We start from the raw sequence: 23867 nt of genomic DNA on the forward strand, positions 1-23867 counted from the left end.
TGAGTCCTGAAGTGAGCAGATGGCTTTAAAAACTTGTGCAACTGAAATGACCCGGGGCGGGTGGTGTCGGTGCTTCTAGGAAAGTGAAAAGTCCTGGGGAAGCGTTCTGGGGGCGGCTCACCTGGCCTCCCTCCCTCCCCTCCCCTCTGCCACTGCTGACTGTCTAAAATAGCAGTTCCATTGCTGCATACTCTCACATGGCCCCAGAGGGTGTGTCCTGGGTTCTGCATACTTCCCAGTTCTGGGAGCGCCCAGTGGTCATCAGGGTCAGCAGCTACAGTTGATTTTCCTGAAGTAAAGGCAGCTGCATCGACCCTGCCAGCACTGGTGATGCTGGTTCGTGATTGATCACCTGTGTGTCAGGTGCAGGTGCATGTCCCCCACAAGCTGAGGCCTGCCGTGTCCTCTGCTCCCAGACCCAAGTCATCTGCTGCTGCTTTCCCAGACACGTTAGCAGCAAGACGTAGAGCAGCCAGGACTCAAAGCAGCACCCATATGGGATGCCAGCACTACAGGCAATGACTTTTTTTTTAAGATTTATTTTGTATTTATTGGAAAGGCATATGTATCTGCTGGTTCACTCCCTAAGAGGCCACTGGAGTTGAGCCAATCTGAAGCTTGGAGCTTCTTCCAGGTCTCCCATGTGGGTGCAGGGTCCCAAGGCTTTGAGTCATCCTCCGCTGCTGTCCCAGGCCATAAGCAGGGAACTTTTTGGGAAATGGAACATCTGGGACACGAACTGGTACCCATAAGGGATCCCAGCACTTACAAGAGGAAAATTAGTCAGTTGAACCATTCCCCTGGGTTGTACAAAGGTACCTACCAAGGTGCCAGCCCAGGCCACCGAATTCTTGAGTTTATCAAAGGTTCAGTGACACCCAAAGGTCTGCCTCTTTGGATATCTCCATGATATCTAGGCAGTGTGGAGTAGAGGGTGAGGAGCAGATGACGAAAGCCTTTGTGGTGTCCTGCCTGTGGAGTGTGTCCCAGGGCAGCTGCGGGCCTCGGCGTCCTCTGCTCTGCTCCTGTAGGGAAGGGTCTGGAGGCTGGGTTCCTATCAGATGTCACTCCTCTCTTGCCACTTCTCACCCCTAGCTTTCCTGGCCCTGCAGTGCTGTCCCTGGCTGCACTAGGTCAGGAGCTGAGGCTGTACTTTCCTCACCTGCTTCTCTGGTAGTTTCCATGGAACCCAGCAGTAGCTGCTATTGTGGGGATCCTGGGTTCCTCACCACAGAACGCTTTGGGCTGTGATTTCCCAGCAGGCACAGGGATGGGGGAAGCCCGGAGCTCGGCAGCCTCTTGTGTGCGTTCTGCCCTTGCTGGGCAGTGACTTGAGGCTTCTGGGCTCAGCTAATGTTGTCCAAGGAAGCACGGGGGCAGGGGACGGGGTGAGGTCAGTGGCTTGCTCATCAAGAGAACCTGTCACAGCTCCCGGGATCCCTGGCTGTGGTCCCTGGCTCTGGCTCCTCCCCTTCCCGTCCTCAGGGGAGGTAAAGATCAACCGTGTGGGTTTGTTTACTGACTGTCCCTTCTGTGTCAGAGTGGGAGGCCAGTGTTCACTTTATCCCCTGTCGGCTTGCTGGTTTTCACATGCTTTATCGACCCTCCCTCGCTGTGTGCTCGTGTAAATCAGAGCCTGGTATGATCTAGCAGTCTGTCCCCTAGACTGGTGAGTGGTGGACGTGGACCCACCTGCCTCCATTGGACGTCTGGTTCTTTTCATATCCTCTCACTGCCCTGCGGGTTCGGATACGCCAGAAGCTGCAAATGGGCGGAGCAACTGTCCCAGCCCCCGGTGACACCAGAACAGCCAAATCTGCCCTATGCACAGGGGTGGCTTTATGTGTGGACAGTGGGGGCTTTGTGGTGTTGCTTAAAACCGTCTACCAAAGTCCCCGAGTGCCTGCAGGAAAAGTCTCTTTGGGGCTTTTTTAATCTCATCATTCTCTTGGGTCTTGCATTTGACTCTGACATGTAGACTTGCTTGTTTTAATTTAAGGCACTGAATGTTCCTGGCTGTCAAGCAAAAGGTGCTCTGTGTTTATCCTGGGCCCCTGCCCTTTCTGACCATGAGGCTGAAACTGTTCCCCTCTACACTTGCTGTGAAAGATGGCAGGGGCACGTTCAGTGCTGTGAATAGGAGCTCGCAGCTGGGGAAAGAGAGAGGGATCTGTTTGGAGAAGTGGGTTACAGAGAGGAGCTCGAGGAGATGGGAAAGGCTGGTGGGGACAGTATTCTGAGAGGGTGAAGACTTGAGTGCCCACCTAGAGGTGGTGAGTGGAGTCAGGCTGCCTCAGGAGTTCAGCTCCTCCTTGAGAGGCTGCAGGGGGCGCTGTATTAGGCCGACCCAGGAGAGACTGGGAAGTCACTGCCCACAGAGAGCCTGCAGTCTAGGGGGATGGTTGCCGGTGGGAAGGGGTATATTGGGAGGGCACAGCGCAAGCAGCTTGAGTGAGATCAAGAGGGCCTGAGTGTGGCTTTGCATGCCACTTGGCATTGTTGTCTGCCTGTGGTGAGAAGAGAGGTGTGAGATTGAGGATAGTCCCTGAGCAGAAAGAATCGGTGACCGTTACTTCTGGGAGCTCGCTCAGAGGGCCAGTATGTACTGGTAGAAGAGTGGGGAGGCAGGTGGGAACCGGCGAGGGAATGGCCCAGTGCCTGAGAAAAGGGGAAGTGCTGGCCTCTCCTGCCCCACCACACCCCGGGGGCCGGCTGGGGCTCACTCACGCGGACTAGCTAGTCCCTGGAGCCCCTGTACCTGGCGCAAAAAGCTTCATTCAGCTCATCCCAGGACCCAGCAAACATTTGAACTTTTGTTCCTGGTCTCTGTGGGACGGATGACTCACTCTGAGCCCCTCCTGACCTCTGTTGGTGATTAACAGGGCGAGAGTCCGGGAGCCGCCCCGCACTGCAGCAGATCCGCTTGCCTGGGAGGCCCAGATCACAGCAGTGAGCGCAGTAGAGTGGGTTTGGAACAGCTGAACAGGGGCGTTTCTGGCACGGGTCTCCTGGGCTCGGAGCTGTCTTACTATATTAATTTGTGTGTTCAGGGGGTGGGCCTAGAGTGGGGCCCTAGATTTGACCCTGAAAGGTTCAGAATGTCTGGGGGCTAAATTCTGGTCAATGAAATGTGTTCTTTGGGCCAGTAGCATGAGCAACAATGCCACAGTATCTGCAGCTGCATAGCCTCCTGGAGCCCTGACCAGCAGCCGGAGGCCATTGAGCCCTGAGTGGGTGCTGGGTGTCTGGGACAGGTAGGGCTCAGCACAGTTAGGCTCCTGCCTGGAGCTCAGGGTGACCCCTGGAATTGCCTTTCAGCCTTTCTTCTCTCCAGTCTCCGGTTACCTGTGCCCCGTGACCTTGGGCAAGCGCCAGCCACCCAATATGGAAAGTGAACCTGCCTGCACACTCCTGTGTGGAGCTCTGTAAAGAAGTACTTCCGAGAAAACAGGAAGCAGGTTCCCAGGGCCTTGCAGGAAGCCCAGGAAAGACCCGCTCCATCCGAAGGTCCACCAGCCTCCCCACCATGGGCTGACTAGAAAACTCTGGGACCTCCCCCACCCTGGTTTCCTGTGTGTCACCCTCAGCTCACATTTCCTTTAAGGCTGTGAGAGTCAAAAGGCAGTTCTTGTTGGACGAGCTATGAGTCAGCGGAGGAACATTGGTGGCTGAGTCTTCATAACCTCCAGGCATGGCTATTAAATATTTAAATGACACTATGGTATTGATCACTTGGCATCCATCCCCTTGGGGAGAGCAGTTCCTGTCTGGGACTTGATGATAATAGCAGTGTCTTGGATTTAGACAGACTCCCCAAGAACTCAAAGAGCTATATAAATCCCCTACGGTTGTCTCATTTCCTCCTTGCAGCTATCAGGAAAGGGAACAAGCTGAGTTCTGCCCATCTTACTAATGGGGAAGGCACCCCAAGAGCTTACGGGGTTCATCTGTCAGTGGCAACTGAGCCTTTGGGCCTGGAATCCTGGCCTCTACACTGGCTGTTTCGTCTGCCCACTTAGTCTTTCCCTAGCCCTTCTGCCATGACACCTGTCATTCTAGTCGCTGACAGCGATGTGGCCTGCAGCAAGACAGACAAAAGGCCCCTGCTGTTTGGAGCTTCTTGGCCAGCACCCAGATTAGCAGAGAAGGGCCTTTAGGAGACTGAGTTTCTAACCAGTGTCCAGGACCTAGGTCCTTAGGCTGGGTGGGAGCAGGGCAGGCCTGGCCTTGATTGTGAATTGGCCATTCCTGGCCAGGGATCTTCCTTTCCTCTGAGGACAAGGACTGTTATCAGGATAAATATACCCGGCTCCCCATTCCTGGGGAGTTACTCACCAAGGAAAAGCACCCCGCCACGGATTAGATTACCTCTGTTCTAACTGCTCCAGTGCTGCAGGCTGGGGGAGGAGAAAGAGACTTGGGGCCCAGGAAGGGGAGACTGGCCCTCTCTGGAGCTTGCCTTCCTAATCTGGAAGTGTCTGACCAAAGGGGCTGAGATGAGACCATCCCTTAAGGGCTCCTTCTTTAGGAGGTGCTCAGTCCTGGTCTCATAACCCTGAGTGTGTCAGCCTCCTTGACACATCAGCCAGTCAGTGCCCCCGAAGCTACTCAAGGGGTCGGCAAGGGCCTGCAGCCTCTGGGCCCAAAGGGCTGGGTTTCTCCAGGCCCTCTTCGTTCAGGGGCTCCAGAGCTGGTACTTTCTTTGTGGAGGTCTGGGGAGCATGTGTCAGCTGGCAGGCAGGGACCACTGGCCTTGGCAACTGGAAAGGCCTGTGTACTCTGTAGCTGAGCTTCCAGGGCTGCTAGGCGGTTCCTAGGGAAGCTGGCCTACCTCTTCGTGGGGTGAGCAGTGCAGACTGGAAGGGGCTTGCAGCAGGAAGGGGAGAGCTGCCCCACTCAGAGCTTGCTGGCTGTGGGCTCTCCCTGGCAGGTCTGGCTGGGTTCTTCCTTGGTGACCTCAGGATGAGATCTCTCCTGGTCCTGCCTGAGGCTGCTGGGTGGACATAGTGGCCAAGGACCAAGCAGGAGATTCTGTGTACTCTGGGCAATAAAAAGTGGTTCCTGTTTTTCTGTCACATCTGTGCCTTTGGCAGTGAGACCTGGTGGAGAGGTTTCTCCCACCAGCTTTGTTTTTGCCAGAGTGGTGCCGTTTCTGCCAGTCAGGATGTCACGGAGAGGTGTTTTCTCTGGAAAAGGCTCCATGGGCCTCTCAGTGCATTTACTGGCCATATGCTCCATTCCATTGTGCTCGGTAAACACTTTATATATCTGTTTCTCACTTAATTCCAGCCCCATGAGTGAAGTGGTAGGATTCTCATTGACCAAGAGGGAAACTGAGGCACCAGAGAAGTCAAGCAGCCCGTCCAGGCAGTTCCGAATCTGCAGTCAGACTCCCCTTGTGTAAGTTGGAGCAGCCAAAGTCTCAGAACCCGGGACCAGAGCCTGGGGCAGCCTGGGTCCTTCCCTCACACATGCACACACATGCACCATCCTCCGTGGACTTTATCTCATGCCTCTTGGTCACTGTCCAGCTGCAGCGTGTGGTCTTGACAGTCTTTATCGCACAGTGAGACGTGGCCAGATGTGGGAAGGAACTGTGCTGGGGTGGAATTATTCTGTTGTCTTCCCCTCGTTGTTGAGTGCCACAGAGTTAGTCTGACGTGCCAGGGCATAGCCTGGGAACATCTCCCAGAGTGGGAATGTGAGGGTCCAGGGTCCCCATGCTTCCTCTCCCCTATGCCTTGGGGCTGGGCTGGGTACCTAAGGGGTGTGTCTGCTGCTTTTGTTCTGGAATGCAGATGGGCTGGCCCCTCCAGCCCCACCTTCTTGTATGGTGGTCTTAAGGATTATGCTTGGTTAATCCACTAGGGCCCAGCCCCCAGGTACTGTGCGGTTGTTTTCGAATCTAAAGTCACTGGTGCTCCGAGCTATTGCTTGGGCCAGGTGACGCTGCAGGGTGCTTGGTTTTTAGAGAGAATGCTGAATGTGGGTGAGTTGGGGTCTGTAGAACTGCATGTTACTCTTGGGTCACACCTCCAAGTAACTGTGTTTCAGGCATAGTCTCAGGGTATTGGCACCCAAGTCACCCTTTGCTCTTGTTAAGTAGCCTGCTCTATGTTTTCAGCTTAGCCAGGTTCTCTCAGAATTGAAATGTCACTGCACCCCTGGCTGGGGGCTCCGAAGTGTTTCCTCAGCTGCAAAATTGCTTGATAGCCTGAAGTTATCTTTGGTTACCAATGCTCAGTGGCAAGCAGCTGCCTGGCCAATGGTGCCCTCTAGTGGGCAGCAGCAGGTGGCCTTTGCCCCTGGCTTGCTGGAGACTTTGGCTATAGCCTCTGCACAGCCTCCCCCAAACCCCCACCCCACCTACATTGCATAGTGTCTCTAAGGGCCTTGAGCTTTCCCTGTGTGAATGCCAGTTGCCAGGGCATGTGTCAGCTAGCCCAGAGGCACCAAGTCTGCAGAGTGCAGAAAGAGATGGGTGGCCCCTGGGAGGGCTTACTCCCACAGGGTGACTTGGGTCCAGGGGTCTTAGGTCTTGACCCAGAGCCTTGATGGAGCAATGCTGAGCAAGTTTGTGGGCTTCCTTTGCCTGAATGAGGGCAGTGAGGACTGGCTCCTGGCTCCTTCCGGCAGAGTCTCTGGAACCTGACCCCTGGGCATGTGGGGCTGGAGGATTGTTCCTGGCTGGCAGGATTCCAGAGGGTACATTCTTCTCTGAGGAGGAGGAGGCACCTTCCCTGGAGGGTATGGCAGAGGGACTCTGAGCCTGCCCTTGAGGTGCTCTAGTTAAGAACTGGGAAAACCAGCGGGAATGGAGCTCTGCCTGCTGGCGGGCTCTGCCTGGCCCTGGGCCTGTGTGCTCAGGCTGGGGTGGGGTTTGCTGAGCTTGCAGGGAGACTTTGGCCCTTAACCGTTTGTAGCCTGTGGGAAGCAGCCAGTGTTAGCGGCTGCAGGAATCCAAACTGCCCCTGGCCCTCCTGCACTCCTGGCTCCCTTCCTCCAGGAGCCTGTGGGAGGGTGATTGCGGGACAGTGTCCACACCAAAGCATGTCCCATTCCAGGCGAGGATTAAGGGGAGTAGGGAGCCATATTGGACACTGAGGATTATTTGTTCGGGTTCCTGTCTCTCTCACACAAAGGTTTGGAGGAAAAACTAGGGCAGAACGGTGTGTCCCGTCCCTGATAGCTGTGCCTGCTGCATTGGCTACTTTATTGCTTTGTCTTCCTCAAGGTTGCCCTCTTCATGTCTGGTGCAGATTTTGCCCAGAAAGCTTTAGAGTAAGTCAGGACTGTGTACTCTGTGCCCAGAAAGATAATTTTCTGGTTATCTTTTATTTTTTTTTTAAGATTTATTTATTTATTTGAAAAGCAGAGTTACAGAGTGAGAGAGAGTGACAGAGCAGTCTTCTATCTGCTAGTTCACTCCCCAAATATGGCTTCAATGGCTGGGGCTGAGTCAGGCTGCAGCAAGGGGCCTGCCCACAGAGGTACAGGTTCCCAAGACTTTGAGCCATCTTCAGCTACTTTTCCAGGCCACAGGCAGGTAGCTGGAAGGGAAGTAGAATGGCTGGGACACGAACAGGCACCCATATGGGATTCTGGCATGTGCAAGGTGAGGATTTACCCACTGAACCCTTGCACCAGGCCCGCTCTCAGTGTACTGTGTAGCACCCACCATCCCTTACAGACCTTACACCTCACACCGTCAGTGCAGGTGGGAAGGTGAGTCTAGGAGTTTGCTGTGAGGGATGGTTGGGAGTGGAGGGCCTGGGACTTGAACTCAGGTTTGGCTCAACTGTAGAAGCAGTGTGCTGCAGGATTGCTCTGTCTCACTGCCTAACCAACATATATGTCCAGGTTGAAAAGAGCCCCTTGGAGCTGGGCTTTGGATGCCTCTACCCCAGGTGGGAGAGCCTGAGGTCAGGACCAAATCTGCCTCTGATGCTAGCTTTCTGCTAATGCACACCCAGCGAACCAGCAGGTGACAGCTCAAGTGTGTTGGAGCCCTGCTGCCCACATCAAAGACCCAGTTTTGGACTCCTGGCTTTGGTCTAGTCAAGCTGTACCTGTTGTGGGCATTTGGGAATGAACCAGTGGAAGATCTCTGCCTCTGTCATTCTTTCTGCCTTTAAGATATACTGAGATTGATTAAAAAATAATAATAGTAATAATTAATAATAAGAAAAGGCAATCATGAAGTGGAATCCAGTCTTTGTAAGCTAGTCAGACTTGGACTCTAACTGGAGCAAGGTGCGGATGTCTGATGAAATAGGCAGAAAAGAGTTACCATCTGCCCCGTTGAGTTTTTGTGGCCAAAGAGACCCGAGTTCAGAACCCAGCTTTGTCACTGCAGCGGGTGTTGGCTCTGTGGGGACTGGACCTTGCCCCTGAGCCTGAGTTTTGCCGCCTCTGTACTAGTGGAGTAAGGAGGAATGCAGCAGCGCAGCGAAGTTCCTGGAGCCTGGTAGGCATTCAGGCTTGGCGGCTCCTCCTGCCATGCCTTCCAGGGTTGCACTTGTTGCCTGCTTTAGGGGCTCCTGTGGTATTTCCCAGCTGGCTCAGCCCAGGATGGTTGAGGGACACCGCCCTTGCTGGGCTGGGCCCAGAGGAAACAAGGAAGCTGCGTAAAAACCCAGCAGCAGGTGTGGCCCTGGGAGGGCCTCTGGGGGTGGCTGTAGACATTGGTTCCTTTTCCGCTGTTACCTAGACACACACCAACTCCCTCCAGTTCCGGTGTGCTGGAGACAGGAAGCCGAGCTCCTCCACAGGCCCTGGAGTGGGAGGGGGCTGCAGGAAGTGACCTTCCTGGGAAATCTGGAGAGCTTCCTGAGGAGTCGGATCAGGATCTGGGGCTCTGAGAAGAGGCTTTTCCCTCTGACCACCCAACTAGGATCCTGGGTAGGTGTGGAGCCCTGGGGGGAGGGAGCGGGGTGGGCACGGGGATGAGGACTGGCCCCATGTACAGGGCTGGAGGAAGGGGCCCTGCTTCCTTCCCTCCTGCCTCCAGGGAGTGCCGATGTGGGCAGCCAGGAAGGAGCAGCCTGGCAGCTTGAAGGCGTGCACTTGCAAAGTTCAGCAAGTGTAACTTTTTTTTTTAAGGTTTATTTATTTTTATTGGAAAGTCAGATTTACAGAGAGAGGGAGAGAAAGAAAGGTCTTCTGTGCACTGTCTACTGGTTCACTCACCACTTAGCCACAACAGCCAGAACTAAGCCAATCCGAAGTCAGGAGTCAGGAGTTTCCTCTGGATTCCCCGTGTGGGTACAGGGTCCCAAGGCTTGTTGGGCCGTACTTTACTGCTTTCCCAGAGCACAAGCAGGAAGCTGGGTGGGAAGTGAGGCAGCCAGGATACTACCCGGAGGCCATACAGGATTCCGGCGTTTGCAAGGCGAGGCTACTAGGCTATGGTGCCGGGGCCAGCAAGTTGAACTTTTAAAGTGTTGAATCATCTCAGGGTCACGGCAGCCTCCTGGAGGCTGGGAGGCTGGGGTTGATGCTTCTGAGGAGACAGAGATCCTGTCATTGCTGGCTCTGCTCTCTGAGGCAAGTCTCTTCTCTCCACCCCCACCTTCTTCCTTGACCCTCACCAGAGGGTCACAGTTCCCACCACCTGGGGAGTTAGGAGGATTCATTGGGACCGTGTAGGCAAAGTGCTTAGTGTGGTGCCTGAATGGCACTGAACACAGCTGTCCTCTCTGGGTGATTATCACCCCTGAGGCGTGCGGCAGGAATGAGGGTGTGGCATCTGGGGCCAGGCGGTGGGTGCTGTGGGACTATGGAGAGTCTTGGGGAGGGAGGGGCGGTCGAGGGATCAGGGGTATCCTGGCACCCCACCTGTACCCTTCTTATCTGGACACTGGGGAGACCCAGGCTGCCCCTTCTGCTTGGTTGCCGGTGTCTGGATAATGGAAACTTGCACCTGAGGACCGATTTGGTTCCCTTGCTGTTAAAAGCAGAACGGTGGGGCCTAGGAGTCCGTGGGGCCGGGCTGCTTGCCAGGTTTTAGTAGAAACAGCCAACAGAGCAATTCTTAACCCCCCTCCCGTTTGCTGGGGGTTGGACAGAGAGCGCCACTGCACCAGCCTCATTGCTCCCCCCTCACTTATACCCACACTCATAGCCTGGAGCCTGAGAGGCAGCCTGGAGCCTCGGGCTGTTCTACCTGGTCATGAGGGCAGGTGCCATCCTAGGTGTTCCTTCTGGTCCCAGGGCTGAGAAAACCTAAATTCTTGGAAGCTGAGTGAGGGCCTGGCGCTGCCTGTCCCTTCCCATGACGTGGGGCCCCTCCCTCCCACGCGCTCCTCGGTGTCCTGAGGAGTCAGAGCTGCAGGCAGGCATTCCTCACTCGTGCCGGTTAGCTGCGCAGTCCTGTCGGAGGGAGGCTGGGGCCAGGCGCCCACTGTCCAGAGGTAGGTGAGTTCCAAAGGGCAGCTCTGGGCTCAAGCCTCCCGGTGCCCCCAGCCTTGGGCTGAGAAGAGGTCGGCCTCAGGAGCTATTCTTGACCGGGGCAGGCCGGGCCAGGCCAGGCCAGGCTGGCAGCTTCCTATCCTGGGGCTGGTCATTTCTTGGCTGGGTGGGGCAGGTGCTCAGAAGACATTAACTCCTGTGGTGCGGGCAAGCGGGGCACTGCCAGCAGAGAGCTGCCAGGATCCTCGGCTCTTACCTGCCCCTGTTGCCTTCTCTTTGCAGATGCCTTGCTAGCGGACTTGGAATCTACCACCTCCCACATCTCCAAACGGCCTGTGTTCTTGTCCGAGGAGCCCCCCTACTCCTATCCAACTGGAAACCACACCTACCAAGAGATTGCTGTGCCGCCCCCTGTCCCTCCACCCCCATCCAGCGAGGCCCTCAACGGTGCAGTCCTTGACCCCTTAGACCAGTGGCAGTCCAGTGGCTCCCGATTCATCCACCAGCAGGTAAGGTGGGGCCAGAAAACCCTCGTAGGCTTGAGGGCAGCAGAGCTTGTCTGGCAAGAACTTGGGGAGCCTATGGAGGAGTGGGATCAGCACTAGGCTACTGCCAACCCTAAGCTGCTCTTCCTGCCCACCACGTGAGGGGGACAGTGACCAAGTATTAATCACTGGGGTCCTAGTCAGATTGTGGAAATTCCCTGGTGAGACTGCTGAGAGCAGAAGCTTCCTGGGTGTGACTCGGGCTGCCCTGGTCCTTGAGTCCTTTCCTCTCCGAAGCCTCTGAGCACTCTTGTTCTTGCAGCTGCCTTCCCCATCACCTGTGTACGGTTCCAGTGCCAAAACTTCCGGTGCCTCCAACCCCCAGGACAGCCTTGGCTCCCCGTGTTCCCGAGCAGGTGAAGAGGAGCACGTCTACAGGTAAAGCCCTGGCCCCTCCCAGCTCTCCTGTGGCTGCCCGGGGCTGCTCCCTTAGGACCGTTGGTTAAGCCTGCGGAAGGCTTGAGGCTCCTGGCCAGCTCATCTGCCTGCCGCCTGGCCTTTCTGCCTTATCACTGCCATCTCCATGGAGCAGGCAGGCTGGGCGAGCACTGTGTCTCTGTGTAGTAGAGGAACTGGTGCAAGACTTCCTTCCTTCACTGTAATTATTACATCCCTCCACTGTCCTCTTGGTCGGGGAGACTTCCTATTCCCTCCTTGTTATTCTGGAGAAATTAGGGCCCTCCAAGCCAGTATAAGGCCAGGGTGCATCTCTCACTGCCTTGTGTTTGTTTCTCAAAGCTTCCCCAACAAGCAGAAATCAGCTGAGCCTTCGCCCACTGTGATGAGCTCCTCTCTGGGCAGCAACCTTTCGGAACTTGACCGCTTGCTGCTGGAACTGAATGCCGTGCAGCATAACCCTCCAGGCTTCCCTGCAGGTAGGACTGGGTGTGACCCTGCAGGCTCACTTGTTAGCTTCTGGAGCCTCTCAGGGCTCTGGGGCTGACTGGTCTTTTTTCTTCTCTCTTCCCCTCCAGATGAGACCAACTCCAGCCCCGCTTTGCCTGGGGCTCTGAGCTCCCACTATGGCATTCCAGAAAATAACAGTCCTCTGGGGGGCAAAGCTGTGCCTATGGCGAAGGAGGAGCCCAAGCGGAGTGGGGGCCGGGGCCTGGAGGATGTGCGGCCCAGCGTGGAGAGCCTCTTGGATGAGCTTGAGAGCTCCGTGCCCAGCCCTGTGTGAGTGTCCATGGGCCTTTGCCCAGGCTGCAGAGGGTCCTCCAGTGTCTATCCTCATTGCCCCACTGTCACCTATCCCTGCAATGCCTGTTTTTCAGTATAGTAGTATAGCAGTATACGTTGTACATGTTGTATAGTATAGCAGTGTAGTAGTATAGTAGACATTGCTGCAGTACAGTACAGTGAACTATAGTATAGTAGTGGCCCACCTGAACACCATTCCTGCCTCAGCCAGCCACTATCAGTTGAGAAAGACAGACATGGTGGGTGCTTGTAACTCAGTGATGATTACCACAGGCTTTGAAGCCTTGTAAACGTGTTCAAATCAACTTTGGTTTTCCCATGTGTAAAATAGGATGAAGGGGATAAAACTACCATCCCACCAGGGTTGGTTCCCAATAGCATGGGAAGGGCTTGGTTTCTGGCTCGTACCACTAGGTACGCTTGGTGCTTGGTTAAGGCAGCTCTCACATGGGGCTGTTGTGTTGCTGCAACACTTGCATATTTGGGTGTAGTGTTGAGGACACACAAAGGGTGCTTGGGCTGTTTGATAGGTGAGATGTCACCTGGACCTGGAGGCCAGCGGAGCGTTCCTCCTATCCAGGTCAGCTCACCTTGGGCTGCTGGACACCTTGGCCGACAGCTGCCCTGCGTTCTGAGTCTCCAGGAAAGACTGGGCACTGTGAGCTCCCCCGGGCTTGGAGCAGCAGGGCCCCAGCTCTGGGGCATTTGGCCTGGCCCTTCACTGATTCCCTGTCTGCCCTGCAGCCCCGCCATCACCGTGAGCCAGGGGGAGATGAGCAGCCCACAGCGTGTCACGTCCAGCCAGCAGCAGACGCGCATCTCTGCTTCCTCCGCCACCCGGGAACTGGACGAGCTGATGGCCTCACTGTCGGATTTCAAGGTGCCATGTGCCCTACCTCCCTTCTCCTGCATCCCCCAGTATGACCTCAGTTTGAGAGCAGCTTGACCTTGGCCTCTCAACGTTTGGGTGCCTTGCCCCTTTGGTACCCTACAGTGTCCTAGCTCTGCCAGGATTCTAGGGGACAGGGAAGGGAGGCCAGGCCCAGCCTGTGTGTGTCTTGTGGGGGGAAGGGAGGGAGTGGCAGCCAGTGAGGGTGGAGAAGCACTCAGCCTAGACATTCCTCCCTCCTTAGGCACTCCCAGCCGCTCAGGTCGAGGGGATCAGAGGGCTGGGACACTGGACAAAGGGCCCTGTGTCAGTGGCTGCTTGGTGGGGGAGGGTGTGCTCTGCTAGGCCATGGGATCCCGTGTCTGAGAGCTCACTTGCCCTGCAGTCCCATCTCCCACGCTGGCCTTCTTCAACAGATCTTTCTTTCTGCATCTGGCCTCCCTCACTAGATTCCCTCCAGCTTCCCCTCTCTTCCTCAGTGTTCCCACAGGCTCAGTGCATGGGAAACCTGTCAGGCTACTCATTGGGCCAGCCCTGCATGAGGTGCCCCTTCCCCTGCCCTGCCAGGCTTCCCAGATCTGCCAGGCTGTGATGTTTTATTTAGAGTCCACAAAGTCTCCATGGGGATTGGGGATGACAGAGCTCCCCAGCAGTTGCTGACTTGACCTTCCACGTGGTCAGCTGCAGACTGGGGCACAACTTGGGGAACAGGAAGGGAGCAGGCAGCCATGCATTCTTGGCCTTGATGGTGCCTCCCTTCAGCCCGGAGTTTGTGGCACAGGTGAGGGAATGAGGTTGGGAGTGTGAGTGGAGCTTGGCCTCATGATCTCAGTGCTGAATCCTCAACTCTTAAGCCAGTGGGTCTGAGCATCCCCAGTCAGAAGCAAGGAAATTGGATTCGGGCACTGGGCTGAGGCTGTAGAGGCTGTTGCTGTGGGTTTTGATTGATTGATTGATTTGAAAAGCAGAGTGACAGAAGGAGAGGTGGAGATCTTTGACCTGCTAGTTCATTCCCCAGCTGGGGTCGCTGGGAGTCTCCCATGTGGGTGGCAGGGGTCCAAGCACTTGGGCTTTCCTGGGTGTATTAGCCGAGAGCTGCTAGGAAGTGGAACAGTTGGGACTTGAACTAGTGCTCTGTTTCGGGATGCCGGGTTGGAAACCATGGCTCAACTCACTGTGCCATAATGCCAGTCCTTGTTGCTGCTTTCTGAGACAGTCTGTGGTGTGATGGTGAACAGAAGCCGCTCTGCTGTTGGCCATGACCTTAGCACAGGGACTGGGGGGTGCTGGAAAACTGGGGTTTCCTGGAGGGACACTGCTAAGGAGGGCTGAGCTGCCAGCAGTGGCCTCTTGTCTAACTTGTGCAAAGGGCTTGCCTTCCAGGGCATCTGCCAGGCCCTTGTTCGTCTAACCTTAGTCTTTTGTCCTTTTTCCTACTCTGGGCAGCCCCACAAGTGTGGCTCATTGACTGGTGCCTACTGCCTGGACTTCCTGAGGCCCGTGGAGGTCGAATGTAGGAAGGCCTCTTCTGGGTCTGGTACCTTTTCAAGGCTCTATCCCCAGGCCTCAGCTCTGTGACCACTTGAGTCAGTGTAGATGCCGGCCCTTGGAACTTGAGGCTGAGCCTCCCCCTTGTGGAGACCACTCTGCCTTACTCTCCCTGTTTCTCTCTCCTCTCCGCCTTTGTCTTCCTCCTCCTGCAGACCAGCTCCTCCGCTGTGGCCTTGAGCTCCCTGGGGGTGCTGCCCAACTCAGCTCCATCCCCACGCCACACCCCTCCCCCTGCTGGCTCTCCTCCTTTGGTGCCTTCTGTGTTCCTGCCATCCACCACCAAATCCTCCCCTCCAGGCCAGGGTCACACTCAGGAGGGACTCTGCATGGGGCAGAATGGTCGAGGGAGTCCCTCTCCTGGGACCCCCAGCTGGCTTGATTTGGCTGGTCTTGGGAGGACTCCTGATGTCCCCAACTCAAGACCTCACTCCGCAGAAGGGTCTCTGGGGCCATTTGGTGCAGAGAGCCAGGGTCGAGTTCGGAAGGACCTGCTGCAACCCAGGCATGAGCTTTGTGGGGCTCTGCCCTGCCACACTCCACTTGCTTCTGGGGGTGCAGATCCCTTGGAGCCTAGGGACCCTCAGGGGCCTCTGGCTAACCCTGTGTGTGCAGAGGAGGCCATGGCTGCTATGTGGGAGTGGCCATGGGCTTTGGAAAAGTCCAGCCTCAAGACTTGCCGTGAAGCTGCTTATAGCTTCCAGGAAGTAATTGAGCCAGCCATGGTGGCCGTGGACCGACAGGCCATCTTCCCAGACACCTGGAGTCTCATGGAGGAATATGACCAACAGAAGGATGGGGCAAGGACACAGCCCAGGAAGCTGGGGAGCAGCTGTCCCGCCGCCGTGGACAAGGAGCAGTTGGGTGGAGAGGTACCTGAGCTGGCCCCTGCACCTGAGGCCCTAAGGGGCCCAGAAGGCATCGCTGGAGCAGCTTCGGAGGCCAGGAAGGAGCAGCCAGAGCGTCCACGCGCCATGGTCATGGACACACCCAACGCCATGGAGAGGATTTCCACCTCCAGCCAGGCAGGCACTAGCTTGCACAGCTGCTAGCATGGCCCTGTGCGCAACTGAGCGTGGGCCACTCCTCGCTAACTGCATGCAGCCTGTCACTGCGCATGTCTGCCTGGACAAAAAATGCCAAGGCAACCATGGCCTGCGAGCTTGACGACCAGCACATGGCAGTGGGCCCTGTGGGGCCAGCAGAGCTCCTTGGACCCTGGCATTCCTCACTATGACCAGCCACCTCTTACTGCTGCTTGGAGGCTTGTGCCCTGACATGAGCTGCCTGTGACAGTCGATGTATGCAAAATGGTTGAAAGCATGGTTTTCGGAACCGGATCTAAACCATGTCTTCAGCACTGGCTTTCTATGCGACCTTGGGCAACACCCCCAGCTCAGTCTTTCCATCTTTAAAGTGGGGTAGTAATAGGCCATTTTCCTCAAGATAGTCCAGAAGATTAAATGAGATACTTGCTGGAAAATGGGAGACAGCAGTTGGTCCCTTAGTAAGCCATGTTTGATGTTAGTCTCTGCTTCTTTGCTTGATCACAACTATGCCTTTTTTGTAAGCAAAGCAACAAAAACCAAAAACCAAAAGGAATAATCCTGGTTGGATTTAGGGGAAGGAAAGACCACTTTTTTTTCTATCGTAAATTGCAAGGAAGGAACAGCTTTATGGCCCTACATAGCATACCCACTTCATCTTCTACAGGAGTTCTTAGAATAATATGCCTGTGAGGAAAGTCAAGAAGATACTGTTACCCCATTTTAAGGATGTAGAAGCTGAGGCCCCATGAAGTCCAGGGCCAGAGGCTGCCTTGGTCAGGAGTGCTGGCTGGAGGTGTCTTGCAGCTGTGTTCCTGAGCTGATCCGGCCCGCCCTCTCCCTCCACTTGCTTGGCTCTTCCCTGATCATGTGTTCTGCCCTGCTCCCTTGGCACCCGAGTGTGGTCTGAGCAGCGGGGTGCCCAAGCCCCAAGTAGGACTGTGACGGCTTCCCCTGCCCCCCAGATCCGTTCTGTGATCAGGAGGAGCCGAGACACAGGCCATGCACACCCCATGTCTCGGGAGCCTTCCCCTCGCCGCCGGCTGGACCCTGCAACCCTGAGCAGGACCCCATCTCAGGAGCGTCTCATCGCAGAACTGCAGGGTCGGCTGGGCATCCAGCCGGAGGCAGAGGTGGCGGCAGGGGAAGCTGGGGCTCCCGCCCAGGACTGGCTGACTGAGGGCGTCGTCATCACTGTGCAGCCACGCGGGAGGCAGGCTGGGGGGCAGCTCGTTGAGAAGGTAGCGGGAGCTGTCGAGGGCTGGGCCAGGCTGGGGCAGCGCTGGCTGGAAGGGAGACATGGGGGCGGCAAGGGTGGCAGCTTGCATCCTGTGGCTTGTCCGGTGGTGTGAGAGTGGGAAGGCCAAGGTTCATCACCCTTCTGCCCCCTCTGCTTGCTCAGCTGCTCTCCCTGCTCCTCCTCATCTCTCCCCCCTTTTCTCCTTCCTAGGTGGTCTTCCCTCCCGGCTCTCCCATCCCCCTGAGAAGAATCACCTCTGCCCTGGCTCCTCCTCCTGTCCCTTTGCTCCAGCATCAGCAGGACGCCTCGGCCAGCAGCTCTTCTCCCCTGCCTGCTCCTTCCCCTTCAGGGCTTTCTTCTTGCACGCCCCCTTCTCCTGGGGTCCAGAGCGCAAGGGGAGAGCCTCGGGCTGATGTGCAGGGCCCCCACTCCCCTACTCCTGCCCCTGCCGGTGTGAGGTCCGTGGGCTGCCAGACCGATGAGGACCCGCTCTTCCCCCCGATGCAGGCAGGCCTCCCGGGGAGCTGACCTGTCTGTCACTTGTCCTAACATCTGGACCGTCCTCCCCACTCAGTGCACCCACAGCCTGACAGGGTAGCCACAGTCCCTTCTCAGAACTTGACCCTGGTGTCTAGACCCTAGCCTCCCCTTTCCCACCGTCCCCCAGCACCACCTCAGGCTCTGAGCCAAGAGGGTCCCAGAAAGGAAAGCAGAATCCTTGCTGACCCCAGACACCCCCCCTCCTGGGCCCCAGGCCCGTTGGCATGGGCTTTGCCTCCCTCTCTCTCTCTTCATCTCTTCCTGGGTCTCTCTGGATGATTTTGCTTTAGATCTTTCCTCCTGGTCTTGGTACTTACCAAGCGGGAGAAGTAATCTTCTTCCCCATCCTAAATTCCCCCGAGTGCAGCAGCACCACGACAGGGTTTTATTCTTTCACTAACTTTCTTCTCTTCATCTCTTCTTCCACCTAAGATCCATGGCCTGGAACAAAGAGCGGATGCAGAGCTGAGCTGGGCGGCCGGTTGGCCTCCACACAGCAGGCAGAGCAGTCCGGAAGGGCAAGACGAGGGAGGGGTCAGTGCCAGGGCTGGGTGCTGAGTTTTCTGCTTGGTGTGTTCCTCCTGGGTTGTGCCACCTGCTGCCATCTGGCCTTCTCTTGGACCATCGGGGGCTCTCCAGGCCCCTAGTGTCAGTGTCCTTGTTGCCGAGTTCGCGCATCTGCTACACAAGATGCCTAGCCCCAGAAGCCCTGACCTGTCTGTATTGCTGTCTCCACAGTTCATGGCCCAGGGAAAGACGGGGAGCAGCTCACCCCCTGGAGGGCCCCCAAAGCCTGGGAGCCAGCTGGACAGCATGTTGGGGAGCCTGCAGTCCGACCTGAACAAGCTGGGTGTTGCCACAGTTGCCAAAGGGGTCTGCGGGGCCTGCAAGAAACCCATCGCCGGGCAGGTGATGATGGGGGGAAAGGGTGGGGAGTGGGCAGTGGCTGGGGCCTCTTACCCCTCTGGGTGGGGTGCTCCATGGCAGACCATAGCACCAAGCCACCTTCCCACTTTGCCCTCAGGTCGTGACTGCCATGGGGAAGACGTGGCACCCTGAGCACTTTGTGTGCACGCACTGCCAGGAGGAGATTGGGTCCCGGAACTTCTTCGAGCGGGACGGACAGCCTTACTGTGAAAGAGACTATCACAACCTCTTCTCCCCACGCTGCTACTACTGCAACGGGCCTATCCTGGATGTGAGTGCCACAGCCTGGCAGTCAGGGCTGAGACGGCCCCACGCCCGCACCACATGACTGCTCTCTGAGAGTGCAGGGCGAAGCAGTCAGGTCCCACGCCCAAGCTCCACAGCCAGGGAGCAGGGGCTGGAAGTCCAAGGCCTGGTCGGCAGCCTCTGGCCCTGAGCACACAGCTGGGCTCAGGGTCTGGCCGGCTCCCCCTGCTACAGGGTGGTGGTAGAGCAGTGCCCAGCTGCTCTGAGCCTGTTTTCCTTCACTCGGAAAGCCGGAGTCACGGGGCATCTGCACTGAAGGAGAGGGAGTAGCTGGTACATTGCACCCTTCAGTGAATCCGCACAGCAGGCTGAGACCCTGAACTTGCTGAGTGCTGGCTGAGAGCCAGGGAGGCATGGGAAGGACAGCCTTGGCTGAGAGTCCTGGCCCTGACCTCACACTCTGCCTTTACAGAAAGTGGTGACGGCCCTTGACCGGACGTGGCACCCTGAGCATTTCTTCTGTGCCCAGTGCGGAGCTTTCTTTGGTCCTGAAGGTACTGTCCGCTGGACTGGCCACCGCCTCCTGGGGGAGGGCTGGAGAGGCGGGCCCGGGAAGCCTGACCCTGCCCCCAACCACCTCTCCTCAGGGTTCCACGAGAAAGACGGCAAGGCCTACTGCCGGAAGGATTATTTTGACATGTTTGCACCCAAGTGTGGGGGCTGTGCCCGGGCCATCCTGGAGAACTACATCTCGGCCCTCAACACCCTGTGGCACCCCGAGTGCTTTGTGTGCCGGGTAAGGAGCCCCCAGCCCCCACCCGCCTCCGGAGGGGTGGGACGGGAGTGAGAAGGGTCACCTTCAGTGCGCCCTCTGCGTCCAATGTGGAGGTCTTGTTTGCATCTGCTCAGGAAGCCACCAGGCAAGGCTAGGAGCTCCTGCGCAGGGCTTGTACGCCGCTGGGGCAATCCAGGAACCAGGCGTCGTGGGTTGAGGGCCTGGCACCAAGTGGGTGAGAATTCTTTCAGACAGTGCAGGTGTTGGGCAGTGGGAACCCACAGATATGATCCGCGATCCAGCCAAGTGCTGTCTGGACCAGGTATGTGCGGGGCAGCACCAGTCACTGCAGGCCTTCTCAGAGCCTTTTAAGCCTAAACACGCATGCAAGTCTCCACGTTCAATCTAGCATGCAGAACTAGGGACTCTGGGAGCACTGTCCCAGCCACCTGCGTTGGTGCCCTGGACTCAGCTCCCTGTGTGAGTCCAGGCTGTGGAGTTGAGCTGGGTGACCCAGGGCAGCCAGCTGCTGTTGGCACGAGGGAGGTGACGAGCAGGCCAGACAGCCGTAACTCCTCTGCCTGTTGTCCCAGCCCCGAGGGACAGCCCTGAGCGCCCCCCCCCCCGCCCCGTCTCTGCCTTCCGCCCGGCAGGAGTGCTTCACGCCGTTCATCAACGGCAGCTTCTTCGAGCATGACGGGCAGCCATACTGTGAGGTGCACTACCACGAGCGGCGTGGCTCCCTGTGCTCTGGCTGCCAGAAGCCCATCACGGGCCGCTGCATCACCGCCATGGCCAAGAAGTTCCACCCCGAGCACTTCGTCTGTGCCTTCTGCCTCAAGCAGCTCAACAAGGGCACCTTCAAGGAGCAGAACGACAAGCCCTACTGCCAGAACTGTTTCCTTAAGCTCTTTTGCTAGGGCGCGTCTGCTGGCGTCTGCCCCAGCCCAGCCTCCCGAACTACTACTGGGACCCGGAGACCTGGCCCGGGGGTGAAGGGGCGTGTGTATACATGGCTGAAACTGGAACACTCATCCTCAGCTGGGGCAGGACGGGAGAGCCACCAGGGCGCCCACCTCCTGGTTCTTGCTCCACTAGAACCTCTGGGCCTCCTGCCTCTTCCTGTGGAGCTCCCCACTCGTCATCCCTCCCAGAGGGGTGGGGTTGGGGGCCCTGTCCACACCCTGCACCGTCCCCATGGACTGGCCCAGCCAGACCAGGGCCCCACACTGGAGCCATCTCTTTCTTGTATTTCGGCAGTGGAGTTGGGGGTCAGGCAGTGCCCTCTCTGTCCATGTCTGCCCCCCCCCCCCACACCCTCCAGCCTGGTGACCTTGCTGAGAGCAGTGGAGGGCTGCCAGGCTTCCCGCAGACAACGCCAGCATCCATCCATCCGTCCATCCTGGGGCGGGGGCGGGGGACGTGCCTGGGAGGCCGTGGCAGGCTCTGTGTGTTCTTGCTGCCTTGCCAGTGCCCCAGGCAGGGACGACTGCCCCCGCCTCCCTGTGCCCTTTTGTAAATGCTCTGGTCCTACTGAGAGAGGCCTCTCCAGCAATAACGTTTTGTAGTCCCTGTCCCTGTCCCCAGGACGACACCGGCCCGACATTGCACCTGCCGACTTTGAGAGATTTCTACACTGAGATTTGAATTCCTAGTCGCCTGGGTTGCTTTTACTTTATACGATGTGATTTTGAAGAGATTTTAAAGATGTTCCCTTTTGTACTCTCCCTCTCGTCCACTCCTGCCGGGGCTCTGGACCGGAGTTTGCTTTGTACTGAGGGCTTGGGGGTGGGGGAGCAATTTGTATTTTTATTTTTTCTTAGCACAAGCAGGTGAACTTGGGCACAGCCCCATGATTGTCCTTCCTGGAACCTCGCAGCTCACCAGGACTGTTTGATATCAAACTGCTGTATTTTGAACCCTTTTTCCTTAACTGGCCAGGCCAGCAAGCTCCAGGTTGACACGGGCCTCAGGTGCCTGGCCCGTCTGCACCTGGAGTTCTGGGTCTCACTGTCCTTTCCACCACGAGGAGACGCCCGCGTGGCCATCCTCGACCTCCTCCCCGCTGCCCTGGGGCTGGGGGAGCTGGCATTGGATCCTGACCTTGAAGACCACAGTGTCTCTCAGCTCTGGACTCCCGATTGGACAGACCCCAGAGGGTCTAAAGTGAGGATGACACAGTCTGTTTCCCTGGTCTCCAGCAAGGGCTGAGGGCACTGGCGTCTCTGACGATGGTCTCCTGTGTGGCCAAGGTCCCCGCAGAGGTCTGCTGTCTCCATTTGCACCCACCGGCCTTACTGCTCTGTTTACAGTGACCTTCCAGGACCCTTCCCCAAGGGAGGGCCTGGGGATTTTGGGGTCCCCCTTCTGAGTCCATGGTTATTTGATGAGTTGACTTTGATCTTTTTATCCTGTGTAAACTTGTAGCCTGGCTTTTCTCATTTCCATTCTCGTGATGTATGCCAATAAAGTTTGCCATTATTTTCACCTGTGTTAGGGCCATTTCTTGGGGTTCCAGGAGAGACCAAAGCTCCTGCAGACAGGCTCAAGGACCACTAGGCTGGGAGAAAATCATCAACGTAGCCTTGCTTGTGGCTGAAAGCCCGAGGCATGGGGCATGGTCATAGGTCTTTGTGTCTTTTCTTGAGAAGATGACGGGGAAGAGGGGCAGTCCTTGGCTCCCTGAGAATGTCTGCCTGGGTCTGGGGGTCACCTTCCACCCACTCATTAACAGCTGGTTGTGGTTCCAGACCTCGTCTTGCCTGATTCCCAGTGTGCAGCTGGACTCCACAGCTTTTTAGTGCAGCCCCTTCTGGGTGGGTGTCGCTGCCTCCTGCCGGTGCTGTGGGTGCATGCATTGCCTTGGCACTTGGTGACTACAAGGCCCACGTGGAGCTTTCTTCCAGGGTCTGTGACTTCTCTATTTTCCCGTTTTCTCTGTTATCTGAGAGTTCCCTCTAGAACCTGCAGGTGGAAGGGAAGTCTGAACTCTGGGCATTTTACAGTGAGCTTAGAAATGAGAAGACCCTTAATCCCCACCCAAAGACAGTGACTTGGCTGAGTCTGTGTTGGATTCATTTTGCTCATAGAAATGGCCGTGGTACCCTTTGTAAATGTACTTCTGCACTCCACTGTGTTTTTTTTTTTTAAAGATTTATTTTTATTATTTTTTTCATTGGAAAGGCGGATATACAGAGAGGAGAGACAGAGAGGAAGATCTTCCGTCCAATGATTCACTCCCCAAGTGAGCGCAACAGGCCGATACTATGCCGATCCGAAGCCAGGAGCCTCTTCCGGGTCTCCCACGCGGGTGCAGGGTCCCAAAGCTTTGGGCCGTCCTCGACTGCTTTCCCAGGCCACAGGCAGGGAGCTGGAAGGGAAGTGGGGCTGCCGGGATTAGAACCAGCGCCCATATGGGATCCCGGGCGTGCAAGGCGAGGACCTTTAACCACTTGCGCCACCGCGCCGGGCCCACTCCACTGTGTTTTGAGAGTGTTTTCTCGTGTCCACAAATACAGAGCTGAATCATTGTCTAAGCACGTTATGGTATAAACTTGGTTACACTGATGTTATAATCATTACATATCATCAAAGCCAGGCTGTCCTTGTCCATGAGCCGTGTATCTGTATGCTTGGAAAAGGATGTGTAGAAGGCAGCAGACTTAAAGGTTTGGAAGGGAACCCATGACGTTGTGAAGTCAGGCCATGTTGAATTTGTTTCTGGATTTCATTTCTGAAGCCAATACATACTGGCTAAAACTTGGTCAAATTATTTAGCAGCCTCTCTTTTTTTTTTCACGGATAAAGCCAAAATACCGATACTGTAGCTCCTTAGAGAAGTGTTGTTAAAATTAGCATCAGGTATGTGCACATGGTATTTCCTATAATGCTGAGGGTGCAGTAATTCATTGTTAGAAGGAAAGACTTACAGTGAGGGCTCGGCGGGGCGCAATAGCCTAGTGGCTAAAGTCCTTGCCTTGCATGCACCAGGATCTCATACGGGCACCAGTTCATATCCCTGCAGTCCCATTTCCCATCCACTTCCCTGCTTGTGGCCTGGGAAAGCAGTCGAGGACGGCCCAAAGCCTTGGGACCCTGCACCCACATGGGAGACCTGGAGAGGGCGCCAGGTTCCTGGCATCAGATCGGCGCAGCTCCAGCCCTTGCGGCCACTTGGGAAATGAATCAACGATGGAAGATCTTCCTCTCTTGTCTTTCCTCCTCTATGTATATCTGACTTTCCAATAAAAATAAGTCTTAAGGTTTTATTTGAAAAGCAGGAAGAGTAACAGGGAGGCTGGTTTAGGCTGAAGCCAGGAGCTGGGAACTCAGTGAACCACACAAGGGTGTCAGGGCGCCGAGTACTTGAGCCCCCAGTCGCCGCCTCTGATCTGTGGACTATATGGCCATGTCTGGGGCCAGGTCGGGCTGAAGCCAGGATCCAGTTAGGGGTCCAAGCACATGGGTGCTGCATGGGAAGCAGGGCAGCTGGGACTTGAAC

The 23867-nt window shown here is 56.5% G+C and overlaps 1 protein-coding gene across 6 annotated transcripts in view; it reads left to right on the forward strand.

Moving 5' to 3' along the window:
- Nucleotides 1-21853, forward strand: part of PXN (paxillin) — a 44508-nt gene extending 22655 nt beyond the window's left edge. The window contains exons 1-14 of one of the 6 annotated variants that reach the window (XM_041003940.1): nucleotides 10686-10919; nucleotides 11218-11333; nucleotides 11694-11830; nucleotides 11930-12131; nucleotides 12900-13035; nucleotides 14748-15617; nucleotides 16604-16879; nucleotides 17089-17385; nucleotides 17851-17952; nucleotides 18157-18327; nucleotides 18443-18616; nucleotides 19064-19145; nucleotides 19239-19387; nucleotides 20020-21853. In XM_041003940.1, coding sequence (XP_040859874.1) covers nucleotides 11737-11830; nucleotides 11930-12131; nucleotides 12900-13035; nucleotides 14748-15617; nucleotides 16604-16879; nucleotides 17089-17385; nucleotides 17851-17952; nucleotides 18157-18327; nucleotides 18443-18616; nucleotides 19064-19145; nucleotides 19239-19387; nucleotides 20020-20286 — 2820 coding nt within the window. In that variant the 5' untranslated portion in view covers nucleotides 10686-10919; nucleotides 11218-11333; nucleotides 11694-11736 and the 3' untranslated portion in view covers nucleotides 20287-21853. Of the gene's footprint in view, nucleotides 1-10685; nucleotides 10920-11217; nucleotides 11334-11693; nucleotides 11831-11929; nucleotides 12132-12899; nucleotides 13036-14747; nucleotides 15618-16603; nucleotides 16880-17088; nucleotides 17386-17850; nucleotides 17953-18156; nucleotides 18328-18442; nucleotides 18617-19063; nucleotides 19146-19238; nucleotides 19388-20019 lie in introns of those variants that run through there. The other 5 variants (XM_041003941.1, XM_041003945.1, XM_041003943.1 and 2 more) reach the window with 5 other exon arrangements.
- Nucleotides 21854-23867: the final 2014 nt, after the last annotated feature.

The sequence above is a fragment of the Ochotona curzoniae genome, unplaced genomic scaffold, assembly GCF_017591425.1.
Source record: "Ochotona curzoniae isolate NIBS_2020 unplaced genomic scaffold, NIBS_Ocur_1.0 scaffold_274, whole genome shotgun sequence".
Lineage (NCBI taxonomy): Eukaryota > Metazoa > Chordata > Mammalia > Lagomorpha > Ochotonidae > Ochotona > Ochotona curzoniae.